General features: G+C 38.2%; 1 protein-coding gene across 1 annotated transcript in view; it reads left to right on the top strand.

Annotated features, from left to right (window-relative positions):
- LOC143890077 (structural maintenance of chromosomes protein 1-like) overlaps positions 1-20,102 on the top strand; it is a 57,956-nt gene that overhangs the window by 14,473 nt on the left and 23,381 nt on the right. Inside the window, exons 3-13 of the mRNA XM_077394620.1 lie at positions 571-804; positions 2,169-2,407; positions 4,938-5,204; positions 5,379-5,649; positions 7,807-7,931; positions 8,187-8,296; positions 8,379-8,486; positions 8,573-8,712; positions 16,314-16,403; positions 16,485-16,693; positions 17,499-17,668. Coding sequence (XP_077250735.1) covers positions 571-804; positions 2,169-2,407; positions 4,938-5,204; positions 5,379-5,649; positions 7,807-7,931; positions 8,187-8,296; positions 8,379-8,486; positions 8,573-8,712; positions 16,314-16,403; positions 16,485-16,693; positions 17,499-17,668 — 1,963 coding nt within the window. The remainder of the gene's footprint in view (positions 1-570; positions 805-2,168; positions 2,408-4,937; positions 5,205-5,378; positions 5,650-7,806; positions 7,932-8,186; positions 8,297-8,378; positions 8,487-8,572; positions 8,713-16,313; positions 16,404-16,484; positions 16,694-17,498; positions 17,669-20,102) is intronic.

Here is a 20,102-nt window from a genome sequence, read left to right as displayed (position 1 = left end):
GGCCTAATTCGGGCTCGGCTCGTTAAGCTTAACGAGCCTAGCAAGCCGGCTCAGTTCGGCTCGTTAAGGATTCGAGCCGAGCTTTTTTCGAGCCGAGCTCGAGCGAGCTTCCGAGCCCGAGCCAAAATTGACACCCTTAGTTCTTAAGTTTCAATCCTTTTAATGGTGATACATTTAATAAAGTTTTATTGTTAAACTTAGCAGCTTTCTTCTATCACTATATAATAGATTTGTGGATTGATGGGCTCAACTATCTTAGTAAATGTTTTTCTCAGTATCTTTTTTCATACCATTTCGATGCCTGAAAATCACGATCTGGCGTAAAACTATAACTGCCTTGCATATGGGATTTGTATTTAATAGAATTCTTTCATGGAGTCATGATTTCCTGTCCCAAAATTCTTCTGGCTGTATTTCACACTTAGTAGGAATGTGGGCGGTGGCGTTCTGTGTAAGGTTGCATTGATTTCGACCCAATTCTACCTAACAACTGAATGCAACCTTTGTGTTTGGAGTTCTTACATTTTTCTGTTGTCACGTATGGATTATGATCATCTTGTTCATATGCAGAAATCTTTGAAGAAAGAACACTTTTTGTGGCAAATGTTAAACATTGAAAAGGATATGAGAAAGATGGAGGATGACCTTGAGGTTGAAAATAAAGGTCTTCAAGATGATTTAAAGGCACAGGAGAGGTTTGAACTAGAAGCAAGTGCCAAGAAGAAAGAACAAGCTGGGTATTTGAAAGAGATGATGCAACGAGAAAAGAAGATTGCTAGAAAAAAGATCGAACTCGACAAGAAGGTTAGTCTCTCCAATGCTTTCTCAGGATATGATACCTTTTACTTCTATATTTGTGCTGATACTATCTATCTTCCAAAGTTTTTGTTACAGTTGCTAGGAAAATTTGTATTTGTACTGGTGCTATTTTGAGGATCACTTTTCTTTGAGAGTGCTAGGAAGAATTGCGTGGTTTAGGGATGTCCCTAACACACGTCCTTCACCCGTCATATGTTCAACAACACAAATAATTGTTTGTCATGACAAAAGTACACTATTTTCCCTACATAATACCGATAATACCTCTACTAAGTGCTCATGGAGTGCTAGGTTCAGGGTTTGGAACAACTGGAAACCAAGAAGTTCTCGGTATCTTTATTTTTTGATTGCTGCTGTTTTGTCATTATATCTACTGAATGTCTCTTAGGAAGTGGTGCATATGCTAGTAAATTGATTTCTACCGATATGGTAGAAGATTGGTCCCGACAGAATAGTGATGTCACCAGTGGTAGAAGGGCAGTTTCTAAATGGATAATATGAGGTTGTTTCTTGAAGTTACGCAGATTTTTGACTTTATAAGCTGGATTTTTCAAATGTCCATTTGTTTCCTATATTGTGGAATGAAGATTATGATTACGGCATTTTTCTGGCTGGCCAGGGAATTCTGCTTTTGTTCTTTTTTTCCTTGTATTAGTTTTATATATTAGAGCCACTAAGGACAAACTTGCTTTTGTAAGTATACAGAATATTGTGTTTGTATAAACTTTCTCATACTTTTAGAGCCTGGAATTGTATAAATACATGATTTAACTACCCTTGTTAACAACATACATGTTTTGCTTTTATTCGTTTGAGCCAAAACAGAAGAATGGGTTTATGGACAGTCCGAGAGTGAATGTATTTCAAAATTTCAAAATACATTTTATATCTTGTTGCTTGAAAAAAATGCCGTTGTTCTACATTCTTTTGATTTTTAAGAATTGTATTTTTTTTTGTATTTTACATTTAAAATTCAGATCAATCCAAACTCAAACACTTCCGTGGAAGTTTGGCTTCTACACTGCGGTTTTGGGGTGCAGGTGGGCATTTTAGTCAGTTGGCCTTTTGGTTCCATATCATGGACCAATAGTGAAATACAGTTCCATGTCATGGACCAATAGTGAAATACAGTTGCTGCGTAGAAATTTTTATTGAACTATTCTTTCTATGCTTCAAATATTATGTGGTGATTTATTCTAAGATTGTCACTTGGCTTCTTCATAACCTAACCATTTGTACATGTTGTAATTCAAAATTTCAAATGGCATCTGTATACTTGTTTCTTTACAAATGGTCTAAAGGAATAAAAGTTTTTAGATCCTCTTTTGTGGTGTATTCTTATTTTTCAGCAACCAGATCTTCTGAAGCTAAAGGAGAAAATGTCTCGAATTAATTCAAAAGTCAAAAGTTGCAAGAAAGAACTTGAGAAAAAAAAAGACGACCAAAGGAAGCACAAAAAAGAAATTGAGAAGTTACAGAAGGACTTGCACGACGTTACTGAAGCTATGCGTGAGCTAAATGAGCAAGGCCAGGATGGAGTTGGAAAACTTCAACTTGCTGACAGTCAGCTTAAGGAGTATCATAGGATGTAAGTGCTTTATGTTCTGGCCATTATAGGAATTAACACCATGGTTTTCAAGTCAACAACCTGATTTCCCTTTGTACTTGAAGTGCTATGTCACAAATATCTCCGAGATTTTCAAAATATAGCGATTTTATCATTTTGCTAAAACGACACAATCGCTATATAATTCCAAGAATTTAAAAAAATATAGCGATAATTTTCGTTTATCGCGATAATATCGTGATATTTTTTATTTTTTCTTAATTTATTTACTTCTATATATTTTTAAATAATTTTGTTTTTATCGTTTTTCCCTGTATAAGCCTGAATATATATATATATATATATATATATATCATGAGATTTTCCATTGCTGAGAAATTCCTGAGAATGATATTTGTGGCGCAGTTGCAGTGTTGGTTCTCCAATTTTCAAGCATCTCTTTTGGTGCTCTGTTATACGTTTGTTGTAGTTTTGTTTGGCAGCAAAATTTTATGAAGTAATGTTTTAAACTAACGAAACATACAAGACCACAAGATCCAGAAGGTAAGGCTCAGTTGCCTCATCTGAAAATTACAATTGAATCTGATATTTTGATGCTATAGACAATCTAACTAATCCGTCCTTGGATGGCTAAGCAGCCTCCCTGTTTATCTCCGTAAGTTTGCAAAGAAAAGAGACCCCTAAAACCCCATTTTAGTATTTCCTTGGTGAAATCTCCCAATCTCATTGGATATGTATCAGTTCTGTCAAGTCGCCGTCCGAGCGATGTGAGCATATTAGGGGACAATTCCATACTTTACTGATCTACAAAATGATGTTTCAAGCCTCCAAAACCCAGCTTAAGTTTTGATGCCCAAGCCATTATACTCTCTCTCTCTCTATATATATATATGTGTGTGTGTGTGTGTGTGTGCGCGCGCGCGTGCGTGCGTGCGTGCGTGTGTGTGTGCATATATATTGTGTGTATATATAATATACACATATATTTGTATATATACAGCACGCACACAGATACATCTATCAATCTATCTATCTCTTTATATATATATATATATATATATATATATATATATATATATATATATACACACACACACTTTATAGCAGAAGAGAAAATGGAGAATTATTGTCCATTTACCCTCCCCACATATCTGTACATGCTATCCATGTGAGGGTAAAATCGTAATCTACATCCGCAAAGTACCGACACAGGGTCTATGACAATTACAGAAAAAAACTACCAAGAAGAGGTAGAGACATATAACAATGACGGAAGAACTACTTTATATTACTCATGCAGGACACTTGCAAAATATTGACGGATTTCAGGCACCTGAAGAGCAACATCAATTATGCAAACCTCTATCGATTGGAGGGCTAGGATCAGCCTATATCGATTGGAGGGCTAGGATCAACCTATGGAAATGATTTTACGGGCACAGCCGATTGATGTTGTGTTCCATCACATGGACGGTTTGGATCAACCTATAAAGCCACATAATTTCAATCTTACCCCCCTCCTTTATGCTTTTTTAATAAAAAATCTATAGCGTGATCTTAACCATCCGATTTAAGAGGAACAACATATTATGGAAACCTCTATAGATTGGAGGGCTAGGATCAGCCTATGGAAATGATTTTTGGGGCACAACCTATTTATGTTGTGTGCTATCACATGGACGGTTTGGATCAACCTATGATCTGGTCCGTACAGTTCTTTGTTGGCCCCTGCATCGCACGGGTTTTTTTACTAGTGTATATATATATATAAGCTCTTCCAAAAACTTGGAGATCCAACTACAAGGAGACAAGCAGTCTGATTATGGGCAGACTTTAACGGAAAAGTTGAAAGATAAGTCACCCTTGCTGTCACTCTACAGAACCGTAGATGAGATTTTCACCACATACAACTTCTCACTGTCAGGGCCCATAGTGCGCGAATTTAATGAAGGGGCAGCCGGCAATGGCAATCAAACAAATCCCATCTCTCCAACCAACACGTTTGTAAGTGAATCCTCATGTTTCGCCGGATATGATCCAATGCGCATGTGGCATATGTGCTTGACGATCGGGGCCGTTGTTTTGATAGCCCTTTACAGGGGACCTGAGAGATCTAGGTCTGATGCCAAATGAAGATCTCATTTGCAAGATTGAGACGTGCAAAAAGTCAAAAGCTTAAAAACATCTTAGGACGTCTTTTTCATCATTTTTGACCGAGGGTCCATAATCATCTCTTTAAAACGGGATCAAGGACAATAGATCAGACTTTTGATGGCCAACAATATACATGGACCAATTCACTGTGCACTTGGCAGTGGGTCCATGCCTACATGGTTGTTTTTCTTAACGAAAATAATGCCCATCTTAAAGGGTATGTCCTCTGTGTGTGTGTGTGTGCGTGTGCGCACGCGCGTGCGTTTGTGTTTATCCACATGCAAGCGTGAATTCTTTCATCCGTACATATCATCTAATATAATCTATAAGTATTTTTCTAAAGCATTAATTTCCATGCATATAAATCCTCAAAACTGTCTGGAATTTCACATTGCAGAAAGGAGGAGGCTGGGACAAAAACTGCAAAACTGAGAGACGAGAAAGACGTCCATGACAGGCAGCAACTTTCTGATGTTGAAGCTGAAAAAAATTTGGAAGAAAATCTTCAGCAGTTGATTAACCGGGAACAGGAGCTGGAATCACAGGACGAACAAATGCAAACAAGATCGAAAAAAATTCATGATGCACTTATGAAATATAACCAGGAGCTCTCTCGAGTGAGAAAAGAACTGAGGGAGATGCAAGATAAACACCGGAAATCGAGGTTGGTTGATTTATCGTAGGTATATTTTTTGTTTATCTACAAGTTAGCACCTCATGTAATGGTTGGTATAGGAATTTGCCCACTATTGTTGCTTTGAGTCCACATCGTTGGATGTGATTCGTATAACATTGCTTAATGTCTCAGTAGCTCAAAACATCATTGCCTTTCATACAGGACAAAGTATGATAATTTGAAGGCAAAGATTGGCGAAATAGAAACCCAGTTACGTGAGTTGAAGGCTGATAAACATGAAAGTGAACGAGATGCCCGGTTGTCTGAAGCAGTTGAGAACCTCAAACGCCTGTTTTCAGGAGTCCATGGTCGCATGACCGATCTTTGTAGGCCTACTCAAAAGAAGTTTAATCTTGCCGTTACTGTTGCCATGGGTAGATTCATGGATGCTATAGTCGTTGATGATGAAAATACAGGAAAGGAATGCATTAAGGTATTGACCATGTGCTTAGATTAATTTTGTAATTTTACTTGTTCAATTTCTGAATTGTTACCATTATCATTATGTATAATATTTTGTGAGAAGATATGTGCATGCTTTGAACTATTAACCCCTCTATGCTGAATCCGCTTCGACACACGAATCAGACATGGATTCGTGTGGGACAGCCGGGGATACTTGTTGCAGCCGTGTCCTGTATGAATCCTAATCCGGCCCATGGTTGTCTCTTTTAAAATGGGAATCTTGTATATTTTTTATTTAAACATATTTTCTTAATTTTTTTAATAAAAGCACAAGTCATCCTCTTTTAATAAAAACCCTAACGCCTCGCCCCTCCACGCTCAAAATTTTCATGAATATATATATATATATATATATAGAGAGAGAGAGAGAGAGAGAGAGAGAGAGAGAGAGAGAGAGAGAGAGAGAGAGAGATGCAAGGGCCGGAGAAGGGCCCTTGAATAGATCCACGTCATTTTAAATATTGGTTGAGAAACTGAATTTGGTTGCACTTAATGATGGGGATCTATTCAAGGGCCCTTCTTTAGCCCTTGCATAAAGAGGGCCCTTGCATCTATCATTCCTAATATATATATATATATATATATAAAATTTAAAATTTTGATTTTTTATTTTATTTAATAAAAATTACTGAATTCACGAATCCTACTTTTTGAACTTTGCGAATCTGACACCTCGAATCAGTGTCGGATCCCTACACATGAATCTGAATCCATGCAACACTGATGGAGCTTAAGCATTGAAGTAGCTTTGGAAAGCATATCCACTTGTATAACTATTTTTGCTTAATGAAGCCAAATGAAAGACAAAATCCGGCAAATTTTTTACATAGTTGAGCTTTGAATTGATTTACCACATTGGTCTTGATTTGTTGTTATCAACAAAAAATCTTTGGAATATTAAAATACAATAAGGGTCCGTTTGGATGCCGAGAAGATTTTGATTTGAATTTCTCACCTTTGCAGCCCATTTTGCATTGTGATTTGGATCAGGATCAAATCCTTGGATTTCCAAATCAGTGACTGACAGTGAAAAAATCAGATTTCCAAATATGCTGTGGAAATAAGTAATTGGAAATCCACAAATCAGGCAGTTTCCTTCACCCTCTTTCCTCATCAACCTCTCCTCTCCAGTAGGAAGTACCCCCCTTCTCTCTCGTCTCCCTCAACATGAGCTGGCGGATCTATTCATTTTGTATTCAAAACTCAATTCCAAATCCAAATACAAAATCTGAGGTATCCAAACAGGCCCTAAGTTTCTATAACACTATCTTTTCACTTTTAGATGACATTGCTGTTTGCACTTAGCCTTCTACCCTTTCACTTGTAGATGGGCTCTTTATGTCACATTCTGACAAATTAATTTAGTGATATGGGGCTGTAAGCTTTATCTCTTTGCTCGTCCATAATGGTTTAGATATTCTTGGTCCTGCATTACTTTCTCTGTCAAATTGAAAATAATCATCATGATTATTCTTATTCGCTTCTTAGGTGAATTGCTGCTTGTACCATTAGTGATTCCTGTCTGAACTCTAGCAATAGTAAGTAGTGACTACTAAGTGCTATGCACTTAGGTTTTCCTTTACCTACTGCATCCTTTAACGATGTTTGTTTTGTTTTTACCCTTCCTGCTTATTTAGTTAGAACTAGCCATAATATCCTGACCCATTTACCTATGAATTTTTTTTATCCTGAACCATTTGACCAGGACATGAACATGAATGAACACCTAATCGATGTGGACATACCTTAAAAATAATGATACCTCCTTGGCCATTGGAGTCAGCAGGGTTGCTACTGCATCGAGTAGATTGGTTCCATTTTTCTCATTACATTACTGTTTCAGTTTGCCCTTATTTTAAGCTTTTTGTCTATGTCAAGTGAATGTTAGGGATGGAAGAAGGTCAATTTCATTGCATAGTGAGTCACACATGATAATTTGTTAACATTGCAAGTTTTCTTTGCTCTTTTACTGGAGGTGTGGAGTGTTCTTGTTTTAAAATTTCAGTATGTTACTTAGATTGTTTCTTAGATTATGTTTTTAGTTCGCCATCGTATTTTTCAATGTTTATTTTGAAAATTGTGAATGTTAGTATGATAAAAATGCATTTTTTTTTGCATATTTCAGTACTTGAAGGATCACCGGCTTCCCCCTCAGACATTTATACCTGTACAGTCAGTCCGTGTAAAGCCAGTGATTGAGAAGTTACGCACATTGGGTGGAACTGCAAAGCTGATTTTTGATGTAATTCAATATCCTTCTTAAATGACCCTGCGTTAGTGGCTCTAAGGATGTCCACATATTCTTACACACACATATGCTAAAAGTTATTTCAACAGATCCATGTCTCAGAGTCATGTATAGATTTTCTCATTTTCATATGCGAACACATACTCAAAGTATGTTTTTTTAAGTATAATTGCAGATGTCTCTTTGTATGCCCGTTTAGTGTAGAACTTGTGGATCTATTGAGTAACGAATTGCATTGTTTTTCTTAACAATAACACGTTTGATCTAGCATTGGAGAAGGCTATCTTATATGCTGTTGGAAATGCTTTAGTTTGTGACGGCCTTGAAGAAGCTAAGATTCTTAGTTGGAGTGGGGAGAGATACAAGGGTAAGTGCTTACATATCTGCTTTACCCGTTGCTTTTCTCTTGCAATTTATGAAGGCTAATATTTAGTGGTTTCAATGTATAGTGGTAACCATTGATGGGATCCTCCTCACTAAGTCGGGCACAATGACTGGTGGGATCAGTGGAGGAATGGAAGCTAGATCACATAAGTGGGATGATAAAACAATTGAAGGTTTCCCTTCTCTTCTTTTTCTCTTTTGACAGCAGTTTTTCGTTCTCTCCTTATATTCAAGTGTTGATTTTTTCATTATTTCATAGGGCTTAAGAAAAAGAAAGATGGGCTTGAATCTGAAATGGCAGAGCTTGGATCGATTAGAGAAATGCAGATAAAAGAGTCTGAAGCATCTGGGACAATCACTGGACTTGAAAGGAAGATCCAGTACGCAGAAGTTGAGATGGTAAACAAAATGAACCTATAGTTTGGAAATATGAAATATTTAGCTGTCATGTCAGGTAAGAGTTAAGAATTGTTCAGGTAAAGAACTGTAACTTTACTGATGATATATCGAGTTTGATGGTGTCCGTACTAAGCTGCAAGTATTTTTTCCCAAAAAAGATACAGTGGGCCCCAAATGGTTCGATGATCCAAACCATTCATTTGTTGGGCCCGACTTAGGTAGTCCGTGCCCCAGAAATCATCTCTATAGGTTGATTCTAACCCTCCAATATGTAGAGGTTTCTATAGTGTGCCGTCACTCAACAGACCGGAGGGTTAGGATCATCCTATCGAGATGATTTTCTGGTCCACGGCCTATCTAAGTCAGGGTCCAACCAATGAATGGTTTGGATCATCAAACCATGTGGGCCCCTCTGTTTTAAAAAAAAAGAATACTTACACCTACATGCGAACACCGTATAAAAAGTCATGATGTGTTGTAACAAGACTAGTCAATATGAACTGTCTAACTACAATTCCTTGGATATATATGGTATAAAATATGGCAATTGATATTGGCACTGCCATGTTTTGATAATTGCCCGGACTCATCTTGTCTTTTATTATTTAAACTGCTATCAAAAGTTATTACAGTTCCCAAAAAACTCTCAGAAGTCAATTGAAAAAGAAAAGACAGGCTGAGTTTGTGCAATTAGTAAAATATGTTAGTGCCAATAGCATACCCTAAAATATTTCTTCTTTCAGGCGTTTAATATGTTAGGTTGATAGATAAAGATACAATACACAGAATAATGGAAGAGGAAGAAAAGAATAAAAATGGGAGAGATATGTATGGGAGTGAGTTTCAGTTCATTGCCATAATTTTATTATTTTTCAGTTAAAGAAACGTTTACACATTGATAGAAATAAACTTAATGGGAAACATAAATGACCACTCACTCTTCCAAATAAAGTAAAAGATGTATGATTTGATGGGAGTATCATGCGGCTGATTATCAATGGGAGCATGCTGGGAATAATCATCCCCATCAGCTGTTTTGGGTCCTGATTCGCCCACATCAGTTTTTCGAATTTGTCCTTGCACCTATCAGATGTATGATTTGATGTCACAAAATGTGCACACGTATTCTGCTACATTGTCCTCGACCACTTCCAAATCTTCCCACTGACTCTCGATCATGTCCTTTACCAAAATGTGCACGTCTGCTACTTTCACCTCTGCCCGAGTATGCCAAGCTAGCCTCCTCTTCAATGCTAAGATGTGAAGGTCTAAAAATCCCAACTCATTGGAGTTGATAATACAAGGTATTCAAAGAGAAGCTCTTTGCTGGCTAGAATCTGTCCACAAATGGAATGGAATTCCAGACCTAGTCTAGAACGGAACTCTTTTTTTTTTCGAATGGTAGCCAATTTATTCCGTAGAAGGGAGACTGAGATGGTCAATACAGGAGCAACACCAAGCAAGGGTAGAGAAAGAAAATAAAAAAGAAAAGAGAGTACAATATCAAGGAGGAAGAGAATCGAAAAGCGCCAAAGCTTCCTTAGAAACGCCTTCTCTAGCAAGACTATCGGCCAACCCATTAGTGGATTGTTGAATATGCTGATAAATGATGTTGGATGTTCCCACCCAATCTCTCATTTCATCAAAGTACAGATCAAATTTCCAAGGGTAGGGGTGAGAGCCTTTGAGCCAACGGATAACATTTAGGGAGCCCCCTTCAATCACCACATTATCCATTTGGCTAACAGTTTTATACCTTGATGGATTGCCCTCGCTTCGGCCTCAGAAGCATCTACCTCTCGAATGGGACCTGCAAAGGCCCAAATCGCCTCCCCGATCTCATTTCACAATACACCACCAATACCGGCCGGGCCAGGATTCCCAAAACTAGATCCATCAAAGTTGAGCTTCAAAGTCTAGAAAGGAACTTTGCAACTTTAAACTCTTCTTGTTGCCTTTTAAGAAGTTCTAGTTTCGTAGTTATTGAGATACACATTCAAATCCTCCTGCATACAATTATTTGAAATATAGTACTCACTCATGATCCTGTCTCTTTGATGAAACAAAAATAAATCCTCAAATATCTCGTACACACACGATGTATTACCATAATAGTAATACTGTCTCGTGTAGTTTCCCAAACCTCCTTAGGTCTGCCAAGGAACATCATGTTTGTACTGACCTGCCGTGCAGTTTCATTCTCTTGGCCGCTTTCATATTTGCCATGTTACTTTTTTTAACTTTCCCTTTGTATGAAGGTTGCTGTTACCAACTGAGCCCATTTGTGTGTGTGGGGGGGGGGGGGGGGGGGGCGGGGGGGGTGTTCTTGGGCCCATTTAACTCAACTTTTGTAAGTTGCACCTCCTGTAACTCTGTAATGTTTTGAAAACTAGGCTTATCTTTACTCATTATAGACATTCAAGTGAAGGACAGCCACTTGAAAAACATAGAAAATCACAAACGAGCAGCAACTAATCTCAACCAACCTTGTACCCTTGAGTAGTTAACCAGGTCAGCAAGAGAGCAACTGCTCATGAAAACAACACAACAGCAATAGGGCAGCAATGAAGCACACTCACCAATTCAAACAGGGACAACCATAAAGATGACGTCTCAGGAGCAAATGAGTTCGTCTTTTTTTTCTTTTAAAGCCTATTCTCTATTTTTTCTATTTTGACCTCTTTAGTCTTGATTGTCTTGCGCTCGATTTTCACCATGTAGAATTAGTGGAAGAAAGAAAGAAAAAAACAGTGAGTTTTTAGTTTTTAGTTTTTACAGTAAGCAAATTTTCATTTTTCTGCTTCATATTTATTTACAATTTAGAATTTTTTCTGTTTCATGTTTTTTTTTATACAATTTGCACTGTGGTGTTTATTTCATGTTTACTTTTAGTTGTCATGTTCACAAGTTTTACTTCATGTTTACTGTAACCAATTTTCACTTTTACACTTGCAGTATGTTTACTTCATATTAATTGTAGGCAATGCTTACTTCACGTTTACACTTGGTTGGAATTTGGATTTACTTATGTTGGTTGGATGTACTTATTTTTAGATCTGGGAAACATTGTGAATAGATTATTTGTATTTTCTCTAACTTTTCACTTCACTTTCATATGGTTCCAGTTTGCTTCCCTTAACATGTCGTCACCGCTTCATGCTTCTGCATTTTCCACCGAAATCGAAATATTTCCGTTTCCGTGACCGAAACCGTTACCGAAACCGAAATTTGAAACCTTGAATATTCCTTCATTGCTACCTGCAAAAAGTAGTCTGCATGGATCTTTCACCTGGTTTTCAGCCTGAGAGGAGAGGGTAAGTTTGTAGGATGAAGAAAACAATTTGCGCTCTCAAATGATCACATTGGGTATGGTTTGACAAATTTAGTTCAACTATGGTTCATATAGGGTTCAAGAGGAGTGGTGCAGATTATCCTATCTGCATCAGATAAGTTGGAGATATACAAAATCTTGTTAAAGTATAAAAGATAAATAACGCCTATCTCCAACAGCTTAAGCTTTTGGAGAGGTTGGTTAGTTAACATGGTATCAGAGCCAAAGGTCTTGAGTTCAAACCTCCCGGATAGCAAAAATCCACATGCGATGGTCAGCCCAAAGTGGGACCACATGTGCCACGTGTTTGCCAAGTGGGCCACACGTGCAGGGGAGTGTTAAAGTATAAAAGATAAATAACGCCTATCTCCAACAGCTTAAGCTTTTGGAGAGGTTGGTTAGTTAACAAATCTTAAAGATAATCTTGGGTGGACATTCAATATTAAAGATTTTGATTCTCTAAAGTATATCCTAGTATTGAAGTGGCCAGATCTATGCAGTGCATCTTCCTATCTCAAATGAGATATCTTCTAGGCATGTTACAACTTACAAGAGACTGGTAAGTTAGGAGCAAAGTCAGCGGATTTTCTTATGAAACCAAACCATATATTAGATGATCAACATGAGGAACCTCTAACTGACCTATGAGTGAGAGGTTGAGATTGGTTGGGAAGCTTATTTACTTCACCATTAATGGATCAGACATTGGCTTTGCAGTAAGTATGGTTTTAGGTTCATGCACTCTACTTGGACTACGCATCTAGAAGCAGTTTAGAGGATCTATGACATTTGAAGGGAGCAGATGTCAAAGGTATTCTATATTCCTAGGGGCCATCTGACTATAGAGGGATACAAAAATTCTGATTGGGTGGGCTTTCAAAGTGACAGATCTGGTTGTGTCTATTTCACTTTTGTTGAAAGTAATCTAGGCGAGTGGAAGAGTAAGAAACAAGCTGTGGAGGGGAAATTTAGTGTAGAGCACAGGGTATTTAGTCATGCGACTTGTGAGCTTTTGTGGTTAGATACTCATAGTTATCGATTTCGTTTTGTTTCAGCCAAAATGGTTGAAACATCTCATTTCATCCGAAAAACCAAAACGGAACAAGGGTATGTTCCATTTTGTCTGGCGTTTTTGCCGTGTTTCAAAAAAAATTTGTGTTTCGTGCGTAAACATGGCGTAATGCCATTTTTCAGACGAAATACCTTTTTTTCTTCTTCTATTCTTCTTGCCCCTTCTCAGCATAAAATTCTAAAAAAGAAAAAAAAGTCTAACCAATGGGGTATTTTTACTATTTTAAATATTTATAAATTCTATCATGTCTAAACATTATTAAATCCCAAATGCCCGGTAAAAGAAATCTCATAATTTAGTCTCTAAATTTTTTTCATCTAGCCAGCTACTATTTTAACACTAGTATTTCAACTCATAGTGATTTCCTTGAAGTAAATGTTGGATATTTACAACCTTGATGGTTATGATGGATGGGGTTGCAGAGGATGACCCTGTTGTTCCATTTTTTTTAGAAACTTTTGATTTTTTTGGATTTTAAATTTTTTTTAACTCAAGTCAACTCAACTCAACAAAGCCTTTGTCCCAAACTAGTTGGGGTCGGCTAAATGAATCCTTTAGAAAAATTTCATGGAGAAGGTGAAAGGAATCTACCAGGCTCTAATCCTGGCTCTAGTTGGGTTCTTTACGTGGATCATTTTCTTCCATTCTATCTTATCCAAGGTCATGCTATCTGTTATGTTCCTAGCTATCAAGTCTTTCCTAACTGTTTCTACGCAAGTTGTTTTTGGTCTGCCCCTCGCTCTTTTTTCTCCATCAATTTGGCACAAGTCGCCTCTTCTCACCGGAGCATCCAAAGGCCTACGTTGGATATGTCCAAACCATCTTAAGCTGTATACGAATGTCTTCATTTTTAATTCTATCTAACCTTGTGTGGCCGCACATCCCATCTAAGCATTCACATCTCCGCTACACTCATCTGATGCACATGCTGCTTCTTGGTGGCCCAACATTCTGAGCCATACAGCATGGCTGACCTCACAAATGTCTTATAAAAGTTTCCCTTGAACTTGGTGGGATCTTACGGTCGCATAGAACTCCTGAGCCAAGCTTTCACTTCAACCAATGCTCTTAATCTATGGTTTACATCCTCTTTAATCTCTCCTTCCTTATGTAGAATTGAACCAAGATAGCGAAAGATATCCCTCTTACGTACCTCCTGTCCAATCATATTGTAGGGAATTTAACCGGGTAGAACTGACCCCTAAAAGCTAGCTGTTAGAGCGAGGGTGCCCATTCCCTTATAACCCATCCACATCCATTTCACATGTCCGATGTGGGACTATTGCTTTTGCGTGGAACCCCAACAATCTCCCCCTCCACACTGAAGCAACGTGGACTATCTCGCCTCTCCACGCGGTGGCAACGTGGGAACAACGAGATCTTCTCCGAGGGAATTCCACCGTCCTCGGAGGCACACCGGGGTTTCCGAGATCTTCCCGGGAGTTACTACGCCCTAGCTCTGATACCATTTGTAGGAAATTTAACCGGGTAGAACTCACTCCTAAAAGCACATATTTACTACATCCTCGTCCCGCCTCCTTACATTACTAAAGTTGCATTCCATATATTCTGTCTTAGTCCTACCCAGTCTAAAACCCTTGGATTCCAAAGTAGTTCTCCATAACTCTAACTTAGCATTTACTCCTGTTTTGGTTTCGTAGCGTCTTTTACGAAATGAATGCCGAAACAGCTGAAACACCGAAACATTCCGTTCCACTGACCAAAATGAAACGGTGAACAAAACAGAATCGACACCTAAGCCTCGCAGATATGAGAGTAAGAGTGGACATTCCCATGAAATTCCATTGTGATAACCCGACATTTCAGTCTCTCATCTTCATTCTCCCTTCTCTTTATCTCATCAAGTTTCACCACCCTTTGTTCAAGGTTTAAGTTTTCGGTTTCGGTCTGTACTTCGGTCGTGATGGAAATCGAAACATGTCTTGATGCAAATTTTGGTGGAAATCCCGTAAAAGTAGGAAAATGTATGCAAAATATTGACATTTAAGTTTTCAGTTTCGGCCTGTGCTTTGGTCGTGATGGAAATGGAAACATGTCCTGATGCAAATTTTAGTGGAAATCCCGTAAAAGTAGGAAAATGTATGGGAATGTATGCAAAATATTGGCATTTAAATGAATCTTCAGGACGTGCTAGAATAAGCAGAACAAATACACTAAAAACCATTACATAAGAGAAAAACCCCTTAATGGTTTTTTTTGAATGGTCGTAGCTTTCATTAATAGAGAAGGGAAGACTGAGAAAGTCCACCCATAACTAGGAGTGATTACAGCCAATTAGAAGATAAAATAAAAAATAAAAATACACCCAAATTAACATCTGCTATGGAGGCAAGAAATCGAACAATTGAAATTTCTGTCTGTTAACTCCTTCCCTTGCTAGCCTATCTGCAACCCCATTTGCTGATCTTCTGACATGAACAAAGGAAACAAGAGAACCTTCCACTCTATCTCTAATCTCGTCAAACAAATGAGCAAACCTCCACGGAGGAACCATAGAACCCTTAAGCCATCTTATCAGATTGAGAGAATCGTCCACTATCAGCTGATCTAAACTATTTCTATTCATAAAAACCCCTTAATGGTTTAACTACGTCAAACACCTAGTGACCTGCGCTGTCGTGTAAGTTTGACAATTCAGTGCATACTACATTTCACATGTAATGTATATAAATATTTATACAGAATACATACACCACATTTCACATGCAATTCATATAAACATATTTTTTTAACGCATACTGGTATAGTACACCACTAATACACTTGTGGTTTTGGTTTCGCTATGCGTTTTGATTTCGGTATGTGTTTCGTTGGGGATGAAAATAGAAACATTTCAGCCGTTTTGTTTTGGTTCCGGTTGAAATTTAAAACCATGCTTAACAAGGCCCACGCATATTGCAATTTTGTGGATACTATTACTTATTTCAAGATAAAATAAAATAAATAGATCTAGTATTGTGATTTTGGATCATCATTATTCGACTTTGCTGTATTTCATTTTTTGCCTTTTCTTTTCTGTGCTTGTATATTGGTTGTGTGGGTTTCTTCTTATGGAGATATGCATGCATACACACACACATATATATTTTGTTAAACATATCATTTTCTTATGTAACATCTTCTGGCAAGAGCTGAAACTTTTGTTCTGTTAGTTTACTTGGAAGCATTCTCTTGCAGAAAAGTATTCAGGAGAAGCTTTCAAAATTGAATCAGGAAAAGATTAATGTTAAGGAAGAGATTAGTCGTCTCCAACCTGAACTTCAGAAGGTGGTTTCTTGATCCATCATGATCCAGGTAACTGTGGTTATGCATCTAATTAATTTCGATGGGTTGTTACTGTATTATCAGTTAAAGGTAATTATAACGAAGAGAGCGGAAGACATCCGGAAGCTTGAGAAGAGGATAAATGAGATTGTGGATCGAATCTACAAGGACTTCAGTGCATCTGTTGGAGTGAAAAACATCCGCGAGTATGAAGAAAATCAACTCAAGGCTGCCCAAGAGCTCTCTGAGAGGAGGCTTAGCTTGAGCAAGCAGATGGCAAAATTGAAATATCAGTACGCATTCAAACTTCATCCTTTTTTTTTTTTTCGAAAATTGACATTTATTATTCCAAAAAGTGCCAAATAAGGGACAATATGTCTCCTAACAGGCTACAACAGTAACACTCCCCACATACAGTAGAATTAGCTTACATATCCGTTATATGCTACCCATCCCCATTCCCCATTACATTACCCTATAACCTAACTTGTATCGAGTCCACCAAGAAGTGCCATATTTGTGGTCCCCACCAAGTTATGATACGAGTCCGCCATGCCACACAGACTTCTCCACCTTCTTCCAGCTGGCGATTTCGATTTTCAAAAATCCTGCTCGAGGACCTTGAGCTATTGTGCGCCCCTAACCGTGCACGTTAGCCATCTTCACCTCCCGATCTCATGGTTGCTTATCATAGTCTGTTGGTTTCTATTCTGCATGATAGCCTGTTTGATCTGTACTTCCAAGCCTTGGTTGGCAGAAGAGGCAGAAGTTGGGGCAGTTGAAGGAGCGAGTTTGGCAACTAGAAGTAGACAATAACTATTTTTTTTTGACTTACAGCATTTTAAAATCACAATATTCGGAAGCAGGAGTGAGACCCTAGGTAGAAGAATTTTGAAGCAGTACTTTAAGCCCGTGACAGATACCAAAGGCTTCACTTCTAATTTGAAAAATTAGGTTTATCTTTTATCATCTAGTAGTACTGAAATTATAATCTAGCATTTCGGTTGATTTTGTTTGCATTAAGCACTGCATGAGCATTTTCTTATGTAGAATTTCAATTGCCTGAAGTTACATGATGAGAAACCACTTTATTGACAGGTTAGAGTACGAGCAAAAGCGTGACACGGAGACACCAATCACGAAGCTGGTTTCATCTCTCAAATTTTTAGATGATGAGTTACAAGAAGTGAAAAAGGAAGATGCTGAAGCCAAACAAGCAACCGAGATAGCTGAAAAGGAAATGGATGAGTTGAAGGCAGAAGTTGATGGTACAATTGTCAACCTCCCTACTTTCAGTTTGATCCAAGTTTGGATGTTGAATGTAATGAACAGTCCTATGATGATGTGCATATTATATTAGGCTCAGCTCACTGATCTTTTTGTATGTGGAGCTTCCTTACCTCTATTTGGAAATCAATTTATTCGAAATCCTGGCGTTTTTATTTTCTTTTCTTTTCCTAAACCCAGTTTTAATTTTATAATAATTAATATGTCATGCAACTTTATGCTCAAGACTTTTGAGTTCAATAAAATAATTTAGCCATTTGACGCTGATGTGATCCAGCCTTGCAAGTCTCTATTTTTAGGATAATTTCTATTTTTGGACTAGTTTCTATTTTTTAGATGTTTTTTTTTTTAATTTTTGGCGTTTTGCTATGCTAGATGTGGTATCCCTTACTCATGCCATGACCCACATGTGCCTACTTAAGTGGCTTTGTTTTATCCCATTGGTGGCCTTGTAGGGGTCACCAGTTAATCACCACACCTCTTATAAAATCCCCTAAAGGAGATTCTTTTTGGACGATTAACTTTTGCCCTCCATCATTGGCAGCTGCAGGCGAGCAGCCCCTCTTCTCCCTTCCTTTTCTTCTCCTCCCCTCATCCTTCGTTCTCATCAATAGCTTCTGTTTCTCTTCTTTTCTTTCTCCTTGTTCCCTTTTTTCTCATTTTACTACCCCTCCTTGCTGCCTCGTTCCCACCTAGCTATCGGTATGCACTCATTGACTGTTCTTCATTTCTCCATCTCTCGTCCAACTACCCCCCCCCCCCCCCCCCCCCCACCTCTCTCTCTCTCTCTCTCTCTCTCTCTGCCTTCTTTCTTCAGCCTCCCATAGCCGTCGTCCACATCATTCCCTACTAATCTATCTCCATAACAACCAGCTTTGTAGCTGTTGTTCCCACTTCCATTACTGTTGTTTTTCAGCAAGTTACAGGTTTACAACGTATCCAGTACTTATTTTACCTTTCTTTCGGTCCTTTTGCTTTCCCCATCTACCTTGTTGTCCTCACTCCAATTTTTCTCGTTTCCCCATCATTACACGAGACTCCGGTGGATGGCACAGTTCCTGGATGTATCGAGGCCTCTACTATCGTTCCAACACCTCTTTGGTTCTCTTATACTTCGGGATTTGTGGCCGTGACACGCTTGATCGGGTGAGATCAATTCTACTTTCTTTTAGCTGCCTTACTGACACAACTTGCTGTCTTTTACTCCATTGATCAGCCCTCCATCTACCATACTTTTACCTTAATCAGCCTACCTTTGTTATAGTTTCTTCTAGGTCCTAGTTTGTTTGTTTTACATCATTTCACATTGGGGCCTGATTGACACATTATTGTTTCATCTCATTTATAGACTTGATTTCTTTTAGCCCAAGGGTTTAACCTTGGCCACTCTCTCAAGTCATGTTTTGATGACTACACACAGTATGATACTTTATATTATTTGTTTTACTAGTGCTTAAATTTTGTTTAAGAATCTCTTTTCAATGGTCAAATTGAAACATGGATCAAGAGGCACAAAGCATGAAGCCAAAGAATGAAGATCCATGGAGTTGAAGAAGAAGCATTAAGGATCCAAGATGGAAGGAGATTGAAGACTTGAAGATTTTCTTGAAGATTTGAAGTGTCAAGTTTAGAATGTAAAACTAGTCCCTGTATGTACTTGTGAGTAATGGCACTAGGATAGCAATAAATAAGGCCAATCAAACTTAAAAAAAGACATTGCATACAAGTCCAGAAAGTTAAAGTGGAGTTTGAACACTCGAAGACACATTCTGGACTTGGACGGTCGACCATGATCATTCACGGACGACCAAATAGTACGTGGTACAAAATTGGAAGAAGTGCAAAAAGGCTTTCATGGACAACTGTCACTTTGTACGGATGGTCGAGTTGATTAGGTTTTTTTTTCTGAATGGTAGAAGGAAAAACAAAAGAACTCATGCTACCTGGACCATCAATTTCTTTGATATAATTATGTGTGTGCAAATTATACTTTGGCGAATTTAGCCAGCCAGGGAAATAACTCATGCTATCCATCTTTGCCAACCCTGATTGCTAGTTGATTATTTTTATATGTTTAAAACTGTTCATTTTATGAATGTGCTTCTTTAATTGAAAATCTAGACACTTGACGCACCAAAAATTCTCTAAAGAACCCGCGAACCCTAGGCTTGCACCAAATTTTATTAGAGCCCAAGCTAGGCAAGGGCCCAGTCCCAACTGTTTCTCCTTGGGTAAATCTTTGCACCTACTCAAGGTGCATTCTATACTCCCACCTTATTCCGTTTACTGTCTCGTTTGCTTCTTAGTTTCACGTGTCACTAGATTCCTAGACCCTAGTATAAATTGTCCAAACCAAGTAAATCGCGGCAATCCAAACCGTTGCATCAACTTGATATTAGAGCCCAACACTCCGAT

The sequence above is a fragment of the Tasmannia lanceolata genome, unplaced genomic scaffold (assembly GCF_043159265.1).
Source record: "Tasmannia lanceolata isolate RefF3 unplaced genomic scaffold, GAP_Taslan_0.1 ptg000013l, whole genome shotgun sequence".
NCBI classification, from domain to species: Eukaryota; Viridiplantae; Streptophyta; class Magnoliopsida; order Canellales; family Winteraceae; genus Tasmannia; species Tasmannia lanceolata.
This window is presented reverse-complemented; position numbering and strand designations above follow the sequence as displayed.